This window comes from Vicia villosa, linkage group LG1 (assembly GCF_029867415.1).
Source record: "Vicia villosa cultivar HV-30 ecotype Madison, WI linkage group LG1, Vvil1.0, whole genome shotgun sequence".
In the NCBI taxonomy this organism is placed as follows: Eukaryota; Viridiplantae; Streptophyta; class Magnoliopsida; order Fabales; family Fabaceae; genus Vicia; species Vicia villosa.
This window is the reverse complement of record NC_081180.1, coordinates 51007730-51026113: the sequence shown is the minus strand read 5'-3', so window position 1 is coordinate 51026113 and position 18384 is coordinate 51007730. Positions and strand designations below refer to the sequence as shown.

Here is an 18384-nt window from a genome sequence, read left to right as displayed (position 1 = left end):
AAAATGTATTTCCGAATTTTAAAAATACTTTTAAATTTTCACCATAGATTTGTGAAAAAGGATAACAGAAAGAGTGGAAAAAGAAATTTCATTTTTTTTCATAAAAATTAATGAATAGCAAAAATTTCTCACATTTGTAAGAAACTATAAATGATTTTTTTTTTTTACTAATCAGTTTTTCAAAAATAACCAACTTTTCAAAAATATTACGCAAATGTCCACTTTTTGCTATTTTTACACGTTGTCGCCAAGGGGGGTAGCGGCAACACTATCCTCTTGATGAAGTCGCCAGTGGGCCTGACGCCAATGTGTAAAACATGGGTGTTGTCGCCACCCCCTGGCGACAACAACTCCTTTCTTTTTTTTTTTCAATTTTTTTATATAAATTTTTTTACCTTCATGCGTGGGCCCGGATCGCCGCCTTGGGTGGCGACAACACTAAATTGAGACTTTTTTTCCTATAAATAGCAGTCCATTCCTCCATCAAGATTCATTATTTTCTCCACAAATATTCATATTTTCCCTGCACATTATTGTTCATGTCTCGCATTAGGCCGGAGTCATGGCAGCGAACATCATCCATTCGTCCCGTGCTGGCACCAGAATACAAAAGATGTTATGGGCATGTTATTTTTTCTCCGGTCAAACCCCCTATGTCGGCTACGTTTTGGAACATCCGCGACTTCAACAACCTGAAGCGGACTCCGATGTCACAGTTAGAAGGGGAGTATAGTCCCGGGGAAGAAATCAAAAGGATCCAGAGGCTTAGAACAAGGGTGTCGCTTATGACCAGAGAGACGATACGTTGGTGGGTTGATGTGAAAACCGACCTTGATATTGAACAAATAATGGATGGAACAGATGACATTGTTTTAACCGTTGTAATTTCTTAGATTTTAATTATTTATTGTGTTGTTGATTTAGTCATTGTGTTGTTTTTTTAATTGTTGATTTTAGTTGAAATTTTATTTCTAGTTATTGTTTATGTTGTTTTTCATGTATGTTGTAACTCATCTGAGTAATGAAAAAAATTTCATTTCATTGGTAAAATAAATTACAAATAACATTGAGCCTAGCAACTATGTTGTGGAACTAGATCCACGACTGGGACACTTGTTCTTATTATGTCCTACCTCACGACATATATTACTTTTCCTTTGCATTTTATCAGTGGCGTTCATTCTGGTTCTAATACGCTTATTATTTGGTCGACCGCTTTTATTCCAGCACATTAAATCGTTGTGCCAAATTGTTCCCCCTCGTACACAGGCTAATATGCTTCCATCGCTACCACCGGAAAGTAATTGTCGTATACGTTGAGCAACGTTGGTACCTTGTAAATTTATGATACCAATGATAATGCAGCAAAGTGAGTATGTGAACATGTTGCAATGACATGGGAGCAAGGCATGCGATACGCTTGAAATTGGCCACAGTCGCACCAACGATCTGGGATTGAGACCCTATACTATTGTCGTGGCAGCCCCTGGTTTTGGTCAATTGTTTCTTTGACACTAAAGGTGTGGACATGACGGTCGAACTCTATAACTCGATGAGTGTTCCCCTTGGCAGATTCCTGTTGTACATATTTCATGCAAACATCGTTGTATACCTGTTGTGTTTGTAACACTGAATTTCACCGCTTACCTCTTATGGCGAACAAGATTGCCATCCAAAAATATGTTGCACTCACCAAAGTCGTTACAGGTAGGTTTCGTATGCCCTTGAAAACGCCGTTCATTTATTCCACAAGATTTATAGTCATGTGGCCCCACCTCGCCCCATCATCGTATGACCTAGTCCATCTCGCTTTGTCAATGTTGTCAATCCACCTCCCCGCATCTGGATTAGACAACGCTATTTTACGGCGGTATTATTGAAATCCAATTTGGTTTAAGGCATACCCCGCGTTCACCAAATGGTTCTTCAAAAATTTATCTTTGATCTCCCGCATAAAATTTTGTGCGATATGCCTAATACAGTAGACATGCATAGACGGGGGGTCGTGCCAACCATTTGCCAGATTGTTGTATGCACTATCAATAGAAGTGCGTCTGTCCAAAATCAAACAAAGATCAGGTTGTGGAGCAACTCTAGCTCGGAGATTCTTCAGAAAGAAACTCCAAGCAGCCGTTGTTTCTCCTTCTACCAGAGCAAAGGCTATTGGAAAAATATTGATATTTCCATCTTGTGCGACCGCCATCAGTAACGTTCTTTGTATTTTCCATACAACCAGGTTCCATCAATTTGAATAATCGGCTTGCAAATACCAAATCTGATGATGCATGGTCGAAACGCCCAGAAAAGTATGTGGAAGATTCCATTACCTTCGAGAGGGGTTCCGTCTTGGGATTGTGTTGGCAGTGTCTCCAATATAGTAACCGTCCTAGGTGAATATAATTGAAGTGCAGCCAAGTAGCGAGGAAGTTGTTGGTAGGAATCCTCCCAGTTGCCGTAGACCATTTTAATTGCCTTCTGCTTCGCTAACCAAGCCTTTTTGTACGATCTATATTTGAACACAGAAACGTAATGAGAAATAATTGTCTTCACCTTCATTGATGGGTCAACTTCGACAAGAGGTATTATGGTATGACATATCATGTCATGACTTAGTTTTCGATGATCTTGCGCCATATTTGTGTTAACGCAAGTGTGGGCTTGAGAACTCGAACTTATCACCCAAGTGTGGGCTGAGAGATTTTGTAGACCCGGAGTGCATTGAAGGGCCATCGACCCAAATACAAGAGGAACCAAATAGAGGGGGACGTCGTATGAAGAGGGGAGCACTACCAACTCGTGAGCCGTCTACACGAGTTATCAAACCTCTTGCGTGCGCATCGTACCAGGGTCACCCGCGCTAGGTCATTCGAAATTTTATTCTTATGATTAATGTAATTATACTTTTTAATATTTTAATATAAATTACTTATTTTTTATTTATTTATTTTTCTAAGTAACAAATTAAAGTCAATAAATATAATGCACAAAATATTAAAAAATGAGAAAATGGGTGATGCACTGACGGTGTAAAAAAGTTTTACACTGTCAACCAATCACGACCTTGTTAAGCGCCAAGTCATACTGTAAATTTTAAGTTACTGATATGATATGGCAGAATAAAATATTTTTATTGGATGACAGTGTAAAGATTTTTTACACTGTCAGTGCACTACCTTTTAACTCTTAAAAAATAATAGATAAAAAAAAATTTATTAAAAAATTTGAAAAAAAAAGAAAAGGAGGTGTTGTCGCCAGGGGGTGACGACAACACCCATGTTTTTCTCATTGGCGCCAGGCCCACTGGCGGCTTCATCAAGAGGATAGTGTTGTCGTCAACTCCATAGGGACTACGGTATATTTAGAAAAAAAAGTTGTAAATATTTTGAAAAGTTGATTATTTTTTTATTTTTTTTGGAAAGTGGTTATTAAAAAAGAAGAATTCGCTATAAATTGGGTGGAAGAGAAAAAATAAGAAAAAGAAAAATGTAGATCCATCCGGAAGAAAACCGTGACGCTAGAAAGAGAAAAAAAAGAAAACAACGGAAAGAGAAAGTACCTACCCCAAACCCATTTCTTCAGTTCTGGTATAAACAAACCAATTCAACTCAAATGGCATCATTTCTAAGGCCAGTAGTAGTCGCAACAACAACAGCAACCGCCGTTGCATCTTTAGCTTTTTCTACTTCTTCCTTCTCTCATTCACACCATCCCCCAAACACCGCCTTATCTTCAAATCCCAAATCCAATAAACCCTCACGCCTCGTCAAAACCTTCGCTACCTCCCCTTCACCTCTCGTAATGGACCACAACCTCTCTTCTCACATCGATCATCATGTTTTGCCAGAGTTACTCGTGAGTTTTACTTAATTCGATTCATAATTTCAGATTATTTTATCTTCCTTAGTTATGCTAGATTAAGATGTTGGTGTTAATTTGATGTTTCAGACGGAGTATATGGTGGATATGAGTTGCGAAGGTTGTGTTAGTGCGGTTAAAAATAAGCTGCAAACAATTGATGGTATGTGTTTTTGTTTTTGTTTAAGTGCTTATTAGTTTAAGTTTGGTTTGAATCATTCTTGCGTTTTCACTTTTTGTAGGAATCAAGAACGTGGAGGTGGATTTGAGCAATCAGGTTGTTAGGATTCTTGGTTCAACGCCAGTAAAAGTCATGACTGAAGCTCTGGAGCAGACTGGTAGAAAAGCTCGGTTAATTGGACAAGGAGTGCCGGAAGGTTTACTAACCTTGCTTTATCATGATTTCTCTTTGCATATTTTGTGATAGTGTGGATCTTACTTTTATAGATAAGTTTTTATTATTGTGAACTTTTATGTTAATTGTTTTGTTCGAATTCTGATATGAAGAATCATTGATAAGAGACTTTACTTATTTCCTAGCCAAATTTCGAAATAGGGCCTTGTAAAATATTTGTCAGACAACATAGGGCTCTTATTTATTTATTTTGTCACATTTAAACTGTGGCAAACCTACATAGGACCTCCGAAATTTTAAGACGGCCCTTATTGTTTTATTGGCTTACACATTAGATTGTAGGATCTGTCAAATTATATAGGTTAGAGTTTGCATTATATAGGTTTGTTCTTGGATTCTATTTATTTCAATAATGATTGGTATATAATGTTGTCGAGTAGGAGTACATTAGTGTGTTTATAGTGGTGTCAGTCTCACTGCTGCACAATATTCATTTTCGCAGCATCTTTTATGCATGTTATAGAAATTATTTTAGTGATTCCATCATCAGAGACATTTTATTTTAGTTCAGAAGATCGTGCAATTTTCTTCAGCGTATAATGAATGTTTATACTATTATGATCGAACATCAAATAGATCACATTGTACCTCTTATTAACATTTCAAGTGTTGTTGCTGGTACTGCATTCTCATCAAATCTAGGTTTCTTTTATATTTGTCTTAGCTTATTGGTTCTGATTCCACTGTGTAACAAAATCATACCCATCAGAGGCTTTTACACACATTTTTCAACAGTTTTTGAAAAAATTTCCTCTAAAAATTTATTTTTTTATATGTTTTCTGTAGCTTGAACTATTTAGAGATTCAATGACCTTATTTCTATTGGTATATGAATGACAGTTTGGTGATTGGAACTAATCTTTTCTGGGATACTGTTCTCTTTTTGTTATTCATTTCTAGCTTGCACCATCTTTATTCTTTGTTAGTTTGTTTATTTTATTTTACTTATTCTGTGGTACATTGGTTTCCTTCTACTGAAGCATTTTTGAAGATCTAATGCAGAAATATATTTATACTTGTCTTTTTAGAGTCTAATGTAGAAACATGGATCTCAAGTAGTTTGTTATTTTTCTCCATGCCCTTGAACATTGATGATCATATTAATTTTCTTGGAATCTAATGGGTATTCATCAGTGAGTCTGAGCTATTGGATGTTTTTGTTCTACAGAGAAGGAAACTATTCAGTTTTTTGTACAACTGGTAGCATAGTTTGCAAAAAAATTGAGTTGCAAATTAATGTAATATTCAACTCATGAATTCAGTATTATTTGTCAATTCATCCTTTCTACACTCAACATGTTTCCCTCGTCTGTTGTTATAGTAACTTGTTTGAATGCTCTCTTTATTGACCTATATGGGTTGGATTTGTTTTTGCTTGACTGCACTGCAGTAGGTGATATACTAGAGGATTTATCAATTTGTGTTCCCTTATAAACAAATATTTGCTTAGTTTGTGACGTCTCTTGATTTCATTGTATTTCTCTTGATTTCATTATCAACTCAAACTCCATTAATAGTTTTCTTGGTTTTTGGTGTTTTGCTCTCTTATCAGTTCTGATAGTGATTACATTAAATCTTTATTTGGCTTTACAGACTTCTTAATATCTGCTGCTGTTTCCGAATTCAAAGGGCCAGATATTTTTGGTGTTGTTCGCCTGGCTCAAGTAAATATGGAACTAGCTAGAATTGAAGCAAACTTCAGTGGGCTGTCACCAGGAAAGCATTCTTGGTCTATTAATGAGTTTGGTGATCTAACTAGAGGTGCAGCAAGCACTGGTAAAGTGTTTGATCCGCCCAACAAGGAAAACACTAAAGAGGTTTGCTTTTCCTGTACCTTTTAGAATTAAACTATTTCTGTTTTACGGTAAAAAATTGCTTTTAAGGATTGTTGACTGGTATAAATGTCACATATAAACACTAAAAATGGATAGGGTGTTAGAATTATTTTTTGGAATCAGGAAGTATATTGATGTGATGTCTAATATAGTTCTTTGAAGATTTCTGTATTGAGGTGACTATACTTGGAAATTGGAATTCCTAAAATCTGTTCTTTGATATGCTATTATTAGACCTGTCAATGTTTCACGAAAAAACTTAACTGATCCGAACCATGAACTGTTAGCTGCTAGCCGTTAATATGATGATTTCAATTACTAGGTGCTAGCTATGAGGACCGCTTACCAATCATAAAACACATAAACTGAAAACATGACTTAGTTAAAGCAGTTGGTAGGCGGTTCTCATAGCTAGCACATGGCAATTGATATCATCATATTAACAGCTTGCAGCTAAAAGTTCATGATTCGGATCAGTTCACAATATCATTAGCAGTTTACTTAATTTTAAAATCAGTTTAGTTTGGTTCTTAAAAAATAAAAACAGTTTGGTTCAGTTGATTAGCAACGCTGTCGGAGTTTAGTTTTGTTTTTTCTGTTAACTGAACCATGACCAACCATAGTTATTACTGAAATTTCCTTCGTATCATATGAAGATTTTCTTCCTCAAACTACAGAACATCAACTATAAAAGGCTTAATTTTTAATTTATAATCAAGCAAAGCTTAAACACTAAAAGTTAATGAGTAGATTAGAAGAAGCTTCATATTTGGGTGATTAAGACTAATATTTCATATATAAGGGTTGGATAAAGATTGCTGTCCATCCAGATCAAAAATTTTATATTTAATATTATAGATCAAGAGTCCTGATTATGTTTTGAATCAAATATTTCAGTAATTGATTGGATTTAAGAAAGAAATTCTTTGCTTGGAATAGGAATTCGTTAATTATTTTTATTATTTATGTTTCATTCATAATTTCATATTAAGATTCTTCGAACTTTATTGAGTTCGGATCAGTGTTATCAAATTGCGGCGTCATGGCCGCTATAGCAGATATACATGGCGGTTTTTGGGTTCGCCGCAATGGTAAATATTGGTCAGTATTGCAGAACACAAGTTATCCTTTATAACGGCGCCGCAAAGCAACTGATATGGCGGGAGTTTGGCTCTCTGCCATGGACCGCCATCGACAACACTGGTTCGGATGGATTTAATTTTAGTTTTAATGGTTGTAATTGATATTTTGGCATTTATTAGTTAATTAACATTTTCTAAGTATGGGTGGTAAAGTAATACAGATTCAATTCAAATTCAGTTTTCTAAATTAAGTTAGTTTATAAGTTATCCTTAATGATTTCAAACGCAACTAAGGAGGTTGCTTGATTGGATCTTCAGCCACTGGGCGACCTGGGAACACTAGATGCTAATGAAAAGGGTGAGGCCTTCTACACTGGGATCAAAGAAAAGCTGAGGGTGGCTGATCTTATTGGACGAGCTATTGTGGTACATGCTACTGAAGATAAATCAGTACCTGGTATAGCAGCTGCAGTGGTTGCTAGAAGTGCAGCAGTGGGTGAGAACTACAAAAAACTCTGTACCTGTGATGGCACCACCATATGGGAGGCAACTGACACAGATTTTGTAACTAGCAAGTTCTGATAAAGTAGTTACAGATTTTGTTACTAGCAAGTTCTGTTAAAATAGTTTAAAGAAAATAAAACATTGTAATTTTGATGTCAAGCACTTCAAATTTTGAGAAGATTTTGATGTCAAGCACTTCAAATTTTGAGAACATCTGTTAACTTCCGAATTTTCATTTGTCCATTATAAGGGAAATGAAAACAGTCTACTACCAGTCTTTCAAAACTCTATAGGTAGTCAATTCTTGTCTTTCATGGCTTTCAAGTTTATGCAAATTTTTCAATTCTCGTCACATCACAGATCACTTTAAGTGGATGCATAACCCTCAAAGGTTTGTTACAATCTTTATTTGATATATAACTCTTTAGTTTCAATTTAGTATTTCTGTAAATGAGAAATTGACTTTTAGTTCTTAAGTATTTAAGCATAGTCTTGCCACACTCCGTGGCTTGCAATTTCTTATTAAACAAGTTATTAGTTAGGTTTTCATGGATTTTGGGGTCACATGAGACAGACATACTCAATCTTCTAGAGATTATTTTATGAAAAATAAGAATTAAAATAAAAATAGCATTTTAAATTATTACCCAATGGCTAATACTATATGTTGTTTCCACTAATAACTAGGGGAAAGATTTCAGGTGACTTCGCTAATATATAACTTTGGTAACTGGTTAAAAGTTATGCTACATGAAAGTCACCGAAGCCAATCCCTATAAGAAGCTCCCAAAATGGTGCTGTTGCATCTCATTCATTATGTTGCCTTTGAATTCGGACTATCAATATATTTTTATGCCAAGCACTTTCGGTGCATGGATAAGATAAAATGTGTTCTATTTTGATACTATTTTAGAGTTTGAATTGTGTTCAATGCATCATATCACACCCAATACTTTTTGACTCTGTTATGGTGGGTGATTTGATTGCAATTGTTCCAATATGCGGTATGCAAGGAGCTAGACATAATATTAAAAAAATTAAAATTACAATATATTAACCATATTGCAAAGTCTCCAATAATTTCTTATGTTTTTAGTCTTTGACAAAGTCCTTGCTCTGTGTAGCATTACAATTAGGTTGCCAAAGACGGCAATAACCCTTCTTTCTTTGCCATTTCTAATAGTGCAACAGCCACCAGAACCTTGCAATCTGCTGTAGTGCGCCAAAGATTCTTGTATGGTACCACACGCGCCTTAATCAGCTCCCCATGTTCGCGGAGTCCAGTCTCTTTACCCTGTAGATGCGTGATAACCTCTTTATCAACATGCTTTCTGCACAGAAAGATACTGATCTCTTCGTCACATCCTCCCTGGCACCCAAAGAAAGGAGAGCGAAATAGTCAAAATATAGAACGTTTAAATGAATAAAAATGTTAAGAATGTTTAAATGTAAACAGATAGTATAGTGATACTAAACTATACTCATTTATCATGCAAAAGCATTGCAAAACAATAAAATATTGCAATGCATAAAACATGATATTATTAGCTTTTTTTAAGTTAAAAAAACACAATTATTTGATAACACTGATCGTGAAATTCGCAAAAACAAAAAGTAGATTGATGTTCGCAATCGTAAAGCTCAATTTGTACAGGAGATGGGAAAACTGTGCATCCAGTTGAAGAGTCCAGGAAAGCAGTGAGGTCAACCATGTCTTCTACATTCAAATTGATGCCTGTCTCTTCTTCAACCTGTCAGAGTCACAACTTCATGAAGTCATTAATAGTATTCTAAAAAGGTTGTTATTTCAATAGGAAAGGCAAATACATACGTTTGTCAAGCAACTAAAAAGGCCATTAGTGATGCAAATAATATATGCACTATCAACGCAGCTAGAAAGGGAGAGTAAGAGAAATGGACCTCCCGAACTGCTGTGCCTACAATATCACCCTTGTCATCGTCCAACATTCCAGCGGGCAATTCCAAAATAATTCTTCCAACGGGAACTCTTGCCTTATAAATTAGAATATTCAGCATAAGAATGGGCATGAAATGAGATTCCAGATACAATTGCTTTGTGGAAAAAAAATAAAATATTATGGTTGTACAGTATAGTGTAAATATAGTGAATGGGATAACAGTAATCCTTTGTATTTATTTAATTTCGTGCTGTGTGATAGACATGACACTCGTACGACACGTGTTGGAAAAGTCTCCTAAAAGAATAGATTTTTTTCATTGTTTCGACACCCTTTAAATCGGTGTCGAATATTCGTTTGACAATCATACAACGTGTCCAACAATTCAGACAAATTTTTCCAAAAAAAATAGTTTTCAACATACCTTACACATCTTTTGGACATGTATTGAAACCTATGAAGCACGGACACCTCTAGGAGTAGGTGTGTCGCGGTGTCCGACATTTGTATGACACCCGTACGACACATGTCGGAAAAGTCAAACAAATGTCCCCTAAAAAAATGATTTTTTTCTTTGCTTCGACACTCTTTTAATCAGCGTCCGTCACACGTATGACACTCATACCACATATGTTCGACAACTCAGACAAATGTTTCAAACAAAAATTTCTTTTTTTCTTTGCTTCAACATACATTTATATATTTTTTGGACAAATCTCACATAAAAAAGGGTTAAACATGTATTGAAACAATGTTATCGATAAAGAATTAAAGACATTAATTTTGATCAATATATGGATAAATGAAACTCAAATATTAGCTTATATGTAGCGGTGTCGGTGTCCTATGTTTTCAACATTATCGGTGTCGGAGTGTCCGTATCGTGTCGTGTCCTGGTGTCCGTGTCAGAGTCTGTGCTTCATAGATTGAAACAATATTATTAATGAAAAATTAAAGACATTAATTTTCATTAGAATATTTTTAACTCTTTTAATAATAGATAGATAATTAAAGCTTAAATACTATCATATATGTAGCGATGTCGGTGTCCCGTGTTTTTTATATTATCGGTGTCGAAGTGTCCGTGTCGTGTTGCAGTGTCCGTGTCGGAGTCCATGCTTCATAAAATTAGTAAATATATAATTATCTTTCTTTCATTTACCTTTTCTTAATTTATGTATAATTTTCGAATGTGACGATTATTGTAGGACAGAAGGAGTAACATACCACATCTTATTTATTGTGATATAGTATACATTATCAGGTTGTCTGCTCCCTTGCATCCAAATAAAAAATCTATTGGATGCAAGTGGATTAATAGGAATAGAGAAAACTCACAGTCACATGGCACCATCAATAAGTTCAAGGCTCTCCTGGTTGCCACAGGGTTTCACCAAGTCCAAGGGTTTGAATTCAGTGAAACATTCTCTCCTCTCGTCAGTCTCATCACTATAAGGCATATGTTGACTCTTGCTCTCTCCTATAAGTGTCCTCTTCGACAACTAGATGTCAACAAAGTCTTCCTCAATGGGGCTTCTTGCGGAGGAAGTCCATTGGAACAACCTCAAGGCTTTGAAAGGGATGATCCAATTTTTGTTTGCAAGCTGCATAAGGCACTGTAAAGCCCTAAACAGGCACCAAGACAATGGATTGATAGCTTGACCCACACTCTTGTTGATTCTGGGTTTCAAGCAAGTCTGTCCCTTCCCTCTTCACCTACTCTAAGCAAAGTCAAGTAGTTTATCTCCTTGTTTATGTGTGGATGATATCATCATCACATGGAGCTCTTCTACTCTTGTTCATAATCTGGTTCAATAACTTCTTCCAGTTTTTAGCCTCAAACAGTTGTGCACTTGACTATTTTCTAGGGATTGAAGGGAAGCATTTCTCTAATCACACTCTTTTACTCACAAAGAAAGTACATCCGAGATCTTCTCTCTAAAACTAGTACGTTGACCACCAATTGTTTCTACTTGAAAACCCCCCAAAGTCGGTTTATCCACCTTTCAGGATCCTTCTCTTTATAGATCAATGGTAGAAGCTCTACAGTATGCTAAAATTACTTGTCCTGAAATATCCTATGTTGTTGATAAAGTGTGCCAATTTATGTCTAATCCCCTTGAACTTCATTGGTTAGCTGTCAAAAGAACCCTAAGGTACTTGAAGGGAATTATTAACTTTGGTCTCAAATTTTACTCTGCACCCGCACATAAGCCACTCTCACTACAAGTGTTCTATAATGTGGATTGAACAGCAGAACCTGGTGATAGGAGGTCCTCATCAGGTGCTGCAATATTCTTCGGACTTAACTTAATCTCCCGGTAGTCAAGAATGTAGTCTATAGTTGCGAGGTCAAGCACTGAGGCTGGACACAGGAGCCTTGCTTAAGCAATGCTTAGGTAATGCTGACATTCTATGGGTTCAATCTTTTCTAAAAGAGCTCCCTGTTCCATTCTCTTCCCCTGTAATCTACTATGATAATCAGTGAGCTGTACTTTTGGTTCACAATCTCATTCTTCATGCAAGGACCAAACATACGGAGATTAGAGTCAGTTAGACGATTATTCTAGAGTCTGTTAGACCTAACATGTGCTCTGTAGTCTGTGGCACGGAATTAGAGTTAGCTAGAGGGGATATTCTAGATTCCTTTTTATCTAACCTGTGCATACATGGGATTAGGTCCCTATATAAACTGTAATCATTTCCCTGAGAATAATGAAAAACAGAATATTCCAAAATGTTCAGATATGAACTCTCAAAATTAACGTACATACACACAATCAATAAAGCTCTATTGTGTAATACACACAGATTGAGCCATACATACGCCTATTCATTTTTTTTTACTCAACAAACATAGAACAAACATTGCAAGAATCCAACATCTACCTGTTCGGTAAGAACAACATAAGTCTCGCCCTCTGATTCCAGAAGTATCAGCATAGCCACAGCTGGTCCTCTTGCAAATACAATACCTGGAACCTGATCACAATTTACTTTAATATAAAAAGAAAGAAATCAGCATTAGGTGGAATAAATACAAATATAGATAAATAAACTAATAAAGTATTGGTAAAGCACAAATCTGATGCCTAGCACATCCCAAGTTCCATGGATTTCAGATCGTAGGACAGATTTTTGCAAGTTTGATACAAGTACAATAGAAATCTCAGATCCCTCGTCACTTCTAAACAGAGAAATGTGTGTAGGCATGGGATGCACTTACAATTCAACCATATGGAATTCACATGTCCCAGCATATTATACCTTCTTTGTTGGACATTTAAAATTTCTAAGTTCAACAAGAAGGCGCGAGACATTTCTGATTGTACCAAACACGGGAATCCTAAATACTTGCACTAAAGTGTAAGATAATTTGAATATAAAATTCCTTATCTTTTGATTTCCAAAGTGAGGAAACAACACTTCAGATATTGTAGTCCAACAACAGTCAAAGAACTAAGCAGGGTTATACTGTTGCACAATGGTGAAGAACAAGAACCAATTCCACCACCAATCAACACCTTTATTTAAAAAATAACAATATATCATGGAAATAGTATGAAACCTTATTCCCTGTTTCTTTGTCAAAAATCTCGGCTTTGAACTTGAGAAATCCAATGCGCTTCCGAAACATGTCTACTCCCTGTTTATACCAAAACAAATCCACCAAATCTTGTTATTATTATTTTAGTAAACATGAATGAACAAACCAAAAAAAAGAAAAACTTGAATATCCTTGTGATTAAATTGGCACGTCAACAGTTCCCAAAGCCCAAATTATAACAGTATGCTTGTTGATACTTTACAAATCTCTTATAACTATATATTTTGAGTTGACTAACTTCATTTTAATTAAACTAGAAGCATTACTCCATTTCATCCACCAGACTTCGATCTTGCGAGTTACATTCTCTTCTACCTCCTTATCCTTTTGTATGATAGACTCAAGACATTTACACCATGAGACTTAAAGTATGATACTATGTTTTCTAATTTTCAACAATAAGTTAGTTTTTTGTGTTCCTTCCATTAAGCTTAACTCTATAATTTGCAACAGTTTTGTAAGTAAATTTTCTTGCTGAATAACCTAATTACCTGAATTAGAACTTGATTGAGAGTCATTGTACCATTGGCTAGAATACCATTCTCTGTTTGCAAGTTATGCAACCACTGCTTGAATAAAGAGGAATCAATAGCACTCCTGCAAAAACAAACATCAAACTATGCATCAATTAACATAATAAACTTTAGTTTAAAATTTATGAATTGAAAAATAGGAAATGTGATATTATTGACCAGAAATCAGAAGAGGAGACACCGGGAGCGGCGAGAATTTGAACGGGTTGGGACTGTTTACTCGGCAGCGTGATAGAGTGAGTCAGTGACGGTGACTCGGTTGACATTTTGCAGAAGAAACCCTTTTTGTTCTTGGAAATCAAATTGGGAGCGCGAAGCGGATTTAGAATTTGCAATGAAGTGGATATAGTGCGAAGAACAGTCACAGCCATTGAAGCTTAAGCTTCTGCGTTGGCATTGGCAACTAGAAGAAGAATCGTTTTTTTCGTTACACGTGTTCATGGCACTATTGGGCCTAAAATGGGCTATAATCATGGCTTTAGGAGAAAAAAAACTGAAAATTCAGACATTTTATCTTGCCACCCCAAGTTATATATGTGACCCTCTTATTTTACATTATTCTCAAATTTTTGACACTATTTATTCAAAACAATTACGTTTTTTGAAAAAAACTATTGTTGTCAAAATCATCAAAAAGTAAATTTTCGGTATCGTAGAGCAAATTTCTGGTACTTTTTTTTGGTCAATACCAAAAATTCTTTGTTTTTTACAAAATTTCAGTATACATTTACCGGAAATTTCAAAATCTCTGGTGCGATTTACCGGAGATTTTAAAAAATCCGGTAATTTTACAAAATTCATTACCCTTTCCTGTAAATTTCACGAATTTCCAGTATTCATTTTAATTGCTGCTACATATCGGGAATTTAAAATATCTGGTACTAGAAATTTTAAATTTCTGGTATGTAGCATCAGACACGGTAAATTGGTAAATCCAACAAAATCTCTGGTATTTATATAAATTTTTTGGTACGGTACCGAAAATTTCAAAAAATCTGATATTTTACAGGGATAATTTGGTAAAAATGTCCTACTTGGCAGGGTGGCGTGTATAAAATGAAGGGTTACAAGATAAATTCTCTTTATCTTGCCATTCCAAATTCAAATGTACTCTCGAGATGTATTTTTATTGGAATTTTTGAAAATTTTCGATAAAATTATATACATGTTCAACAAAAATATTTCAAAAAAAATAGTAGGAGAAGAGGTTGAGATCATAACCAGATTTTTCTAAAAAATCGAGAAATTTATGTTGATTTCTGGATATTTTAAAAAGTATGATAATTCATATTTCTTTGTTTTTTATAGTGAGGACCAAAGGACGAGACAACACAATTGCTTCTAGGGTGAGAGAGCAATTGCATAGAGCTCTCGTGCGAGGGCAGATGACATCGAGGATCTACATATCTGGACGGGTAGAGTAGTCCCGACTGGTTACCACATGAGGAGGTTGATTTAGCAGTCACGCACACCCCGTGCTCTCCAGCGTAGAGCGGGAAGAGTTTGATAGGGTAGAGATCTTGCTGATGAGCTCGATGTTGTGGTTGTTGACGATGACAATCCAGTAGCTCGGGAAATGGAGGGTTAGGATGACAAGCATGTGGTGGTTGAGACATAGGTGATTGATCATAGTGAGACAAAGGCTTTGGCTGATACGTTGAAGGTGTCTGCTCCGGATGATACAAATGTGATTGCTCTAGCTAATACAGAGTCGTCTATACACACTGATGAAGGGTTTCCTGGAAGGCCCTGTGATTGTACCTTTCTCGTTTAATATGTCGATCATGTGGCGTTGAGATTATGGCAAGGAAAAGTATATATATTTGTGTGTGTATGTGTGTGTTATTTTAAACTTGTTTTTATTTATTATTGATACATTCAAAATAATTAATGGTTTTAGTTTATTTGTTATAGGACCACATGTCGTGGAAGGTTCCCACCTACAGTGCGAAGTTGAAGAAGTTCTCAGATGTCCAAATGCCTCAAGAGGTCAGAGACATTGTCGATGATTACAGCTTCTTTTCATTAGTGGGCTGCTCTTTGATCATGCTAAAGGCTCCATTGTTGTTCTCTTTTGTTGAGCAATGGCATAAGGGAACATCCTCTTTTCATTTTCCATTTGGTGAAATGACGATTACTTTGGATGATGTCTCTTTCCATTTCCATCTCCCCCTATTAGGTAACTTCTTCATTTCTCCTTTCACTAACCAGTAGATTGCATGTATTACTGCTACACAGTACTTAGGGGTTACCGAGGCGGAGGTGATGAAGGAGTTTAAGATTGACAAGCGTGCTCACTTTCGCCTATCTTGGCTTTGGGACAAGTATACGTCACTAGTGGATTAGTCTATGTAAGAGGCATCAAATAGAGTATACATGTTAAATCTTATATGATGTACTATCTTAGCGTATAAGTCTCATGTATATATAAATGTCAGGTATATTTCTCTATTTATTGAGATGCACTATGTCAACTGGGCATGGGGTGTGTTGCATCGATTGTAATATATAATGCACTTTGAAAGGTGGTTGTCTTTGAGACGAGGAAGCTTCTCGATTATATGAGTCTTAAAGTAGAAATAATTCACTATGGCTTATTAATTTAATTCTTATTTATGACATTTGCTCATTTGTCTATGTTCTTGTGTAGTGTTGGATATACAAGTATTTTCCGTTCATTTGTGATAAGCGTGCTAGTGTTCCTACCACTAATGGCTCCCTACATGCCGAGAGATGGAGGGCAATACATTCACATCCAGATGATCCTTTGGAGTACATGCGTAGGATCGATGCGTTGATCTTAGGCGATGTCATATGAACATCCTATGGAGATTATAGAGTGCATTGGGAGTTTGATGACACTTTCTTTTTTTGGTTATCCATGATGGGAAACCTTGGTGGCTAGACACTTACTTGTGTAGTCCCCCTCGAGCAGTCCCTGATATGTACCAATTGAAGGCATTGATAGATGGTTTGTGTCTAACATTGTAAGTGTGCTCGTGATTGGAGGTTCAGTTCTCTGAGCAATATGTGGATGGTTACTTTTACTTATAATGGTACCTTAGTGTATAACACCCTCACATTATCTCACATATTGCGCATACGAATTATGATAGACTTTCTATGTTGGGGGACCGTCTAATGATATTCTACCGCCTCTATTGACTTCATCTTGTGTTGTTGACTAACAATGTTTGTAGATGATAGTAGTACTTACAGATGACCTAACGGGTTTGATAAATCCAAAGGGTGAGGTTTATACTTTCTTATCGCATATAACATACATAGTCATTGGGGGACCGTGTAGATTTTACTATTTTTGTATTATTCGTATATTACTTGTATTTAACTTAACAATTTATTATATAACCATTTAATATTTTATTATTGCGAGATTAACATGACTTAACACGGACAATTACACCACTTAATAAAACAATAATAAATAACAAAACATAGACACTAGTAGATAATTCTTGATGTTTTAATATCTTGAGTATATCATCGACAAATCTAGCAATTGTCTCATCAAACTTGATTAATCCCTTAGTTGGCCTATGATAATATGTTCTTCACATAACCTTCAAATCTTCATCAGTCTTCAGTTTAATATTGTTGTATTTCACATTTCCTACAGTATCAATCGATGGTGCATGAAACTCGACCTTACCCACCTTTCCGTTCTCCATGTGGAGCAACATATTATCTAATTTGGATTCTAGAACAACGAGAATAGTGGTGTCCTCATGGAGACACACACATATATATATATATATATATATATATATATATATATATATATATATATATAGATAGATATATATAACATATCATATGCGAATGTAATAACAACCATTGGATTTATATTTAATGGTTGAGATTAAAAGATATATTTTTTTTTAATTTGATTAATAATTTTTCTTCTCTCTTAATGACACGTGATTTATTAAAGATCACAATTATTTTCAACCATTCCTTTTTCAATCTAATGTTCTTATTCATTCTCATATAACTTATCTATTCTCACTATATATATATATATATATATATATATATATATATATATATATATATATATATATATATATATATATATATATATATATATATATATATATATATATATATATAAGAACGTGAGAATGAATCTGAACCATTAGATTTTAAAATCAATGGCGAAGATTATATATCAATATTTTTTTCTCTTTCATCAATCATTTATTTTAATAATGGAGGAGAGATAAAAATAAATTCCCTCTTAATCTCCATCATTGATTTTAAAATCTTATGGTTCAGATTTATTATCACGTTCTCATATAAAAATGTCATTCTCATATGATACGTTATATATATATATATATATATATATATATATATATATATATATATATATATATATATATATATATATATATATATATATATATATATATATATATATATATATATATGAGGAGGGATCAAATTACACCCGAAGAGTTACACCACGAGTTACACCCGTTCAATAACTACATCTCGAAATAATATTTTTTAAATTCAACCGTTGGATTGAAACATAATATCATATAGATCATTCCTATAAAGTTTGAGCTTAATCTATAATGATTTACTATATCATCAAGATATCCAAAGAT

At 35.0% G+C, this 18384-nt stretch overlaps 2 protein-coding genes across 2 annotated transcripts; one reads left to right on the top strand and one right to left on the bottom strand.

Moving 5' to 3' along the window:
- The first annotated feature begins 3481 nt into the window (after positions 1-3481).
- LOC131637621 (copper chaperone for superoxide dismutase, chloroplastic/cytosolic) lies at positions 3482-7869 on the top strand. The gene is made up of 5 exons (XM_058908230.1): positions 3482-3852; positions 3946-4018; positions 4098-4232; positions 5864-6087; positions 7506-7869. The coding sequence occupies exons 1-5, from the start codon at positions 3610-3612 to the stop codon at positions 7767-7769; spliced, it is 939 nt and encodes a 312-aa protein (XP_058764213.1). The 5' UTR covers positions 3482-3609; the 3' UTR covers positions 7770-7869.
- Positions 7870-8691: 822 nt separating this feature from the next.
- LOC131637628 (nudix hydrolase 14, chloroplastic) lies at positions 8692-14157 on the bottom strand. The gene is made up of 7 exons (XM_058908239.1): positions 13910-14157; positions 13709-13814; positions 13179-13256; positions 12500-12592; positions 9612-9704; positions 9344-9442; positions 8692-9060 (listed from the first exon to the last, which is right to left on the bottom strand). Exons 1-7 carry the CDS (start codon positions 14119-14121, stop codon positions 8824-8826), a joined length of 918 nt encoding a protein of 305 aa, XP_058764222.1. The 5' UTR covers positions 14122-14157; the 3' UTR covers positions 8692-8823.
- Between the last annotated feature and the right edge of the window lie 4227 nt (positions 14158-18384).

Excerpts from the sequence above, each read along its gene's own strand:
- LOC131637621 (XM_058908230.1), top strand. The coding sequence starts at position 3,610 with ATGGCATCATTTCTAAGGCCAGTAGTAGTCGCAACAACAACAGCAACC. Across the intron at positions 3,853-3,945 it reads ATGTTTTGCCAGAGTTACTC|ACGGAGTATATGGTGGATAT; the intron begins GTGAGTTTTACT and ends TTGATGTTTCAG. Across the intron at positions 4,019-4,097 it reads TAAGCTGCAAACAATTGATG|GAATCAAGAACGTGGAGGTG; the intron begins GTATGTGTTTTT and ends CACTTTTTGTAG.
- LOC131637628 (XM_058908239.1), bottom strand. The coding sequence starts at position 14,121 with ATGGCTGTGACTGTTCTTCGCACTATATCCACTTCATTGCAAATTCTA. Across the intron at positions 9,443-9,611 it reads TAGGCACAGCAGTTCGGGAG|GTTGAAGAAGAGACAGGCAT; the intron begins GTCCATTTCTCT and ends TGACTCTGACAG. Across the intron at positions 9,061-9,343 it reads GCACAGTTTTCCCATCTCCT|GGAGGATGTGACGAAGAGAT; the intron begins GTACAAATTGAG and ends TTTGGGTGCCAG.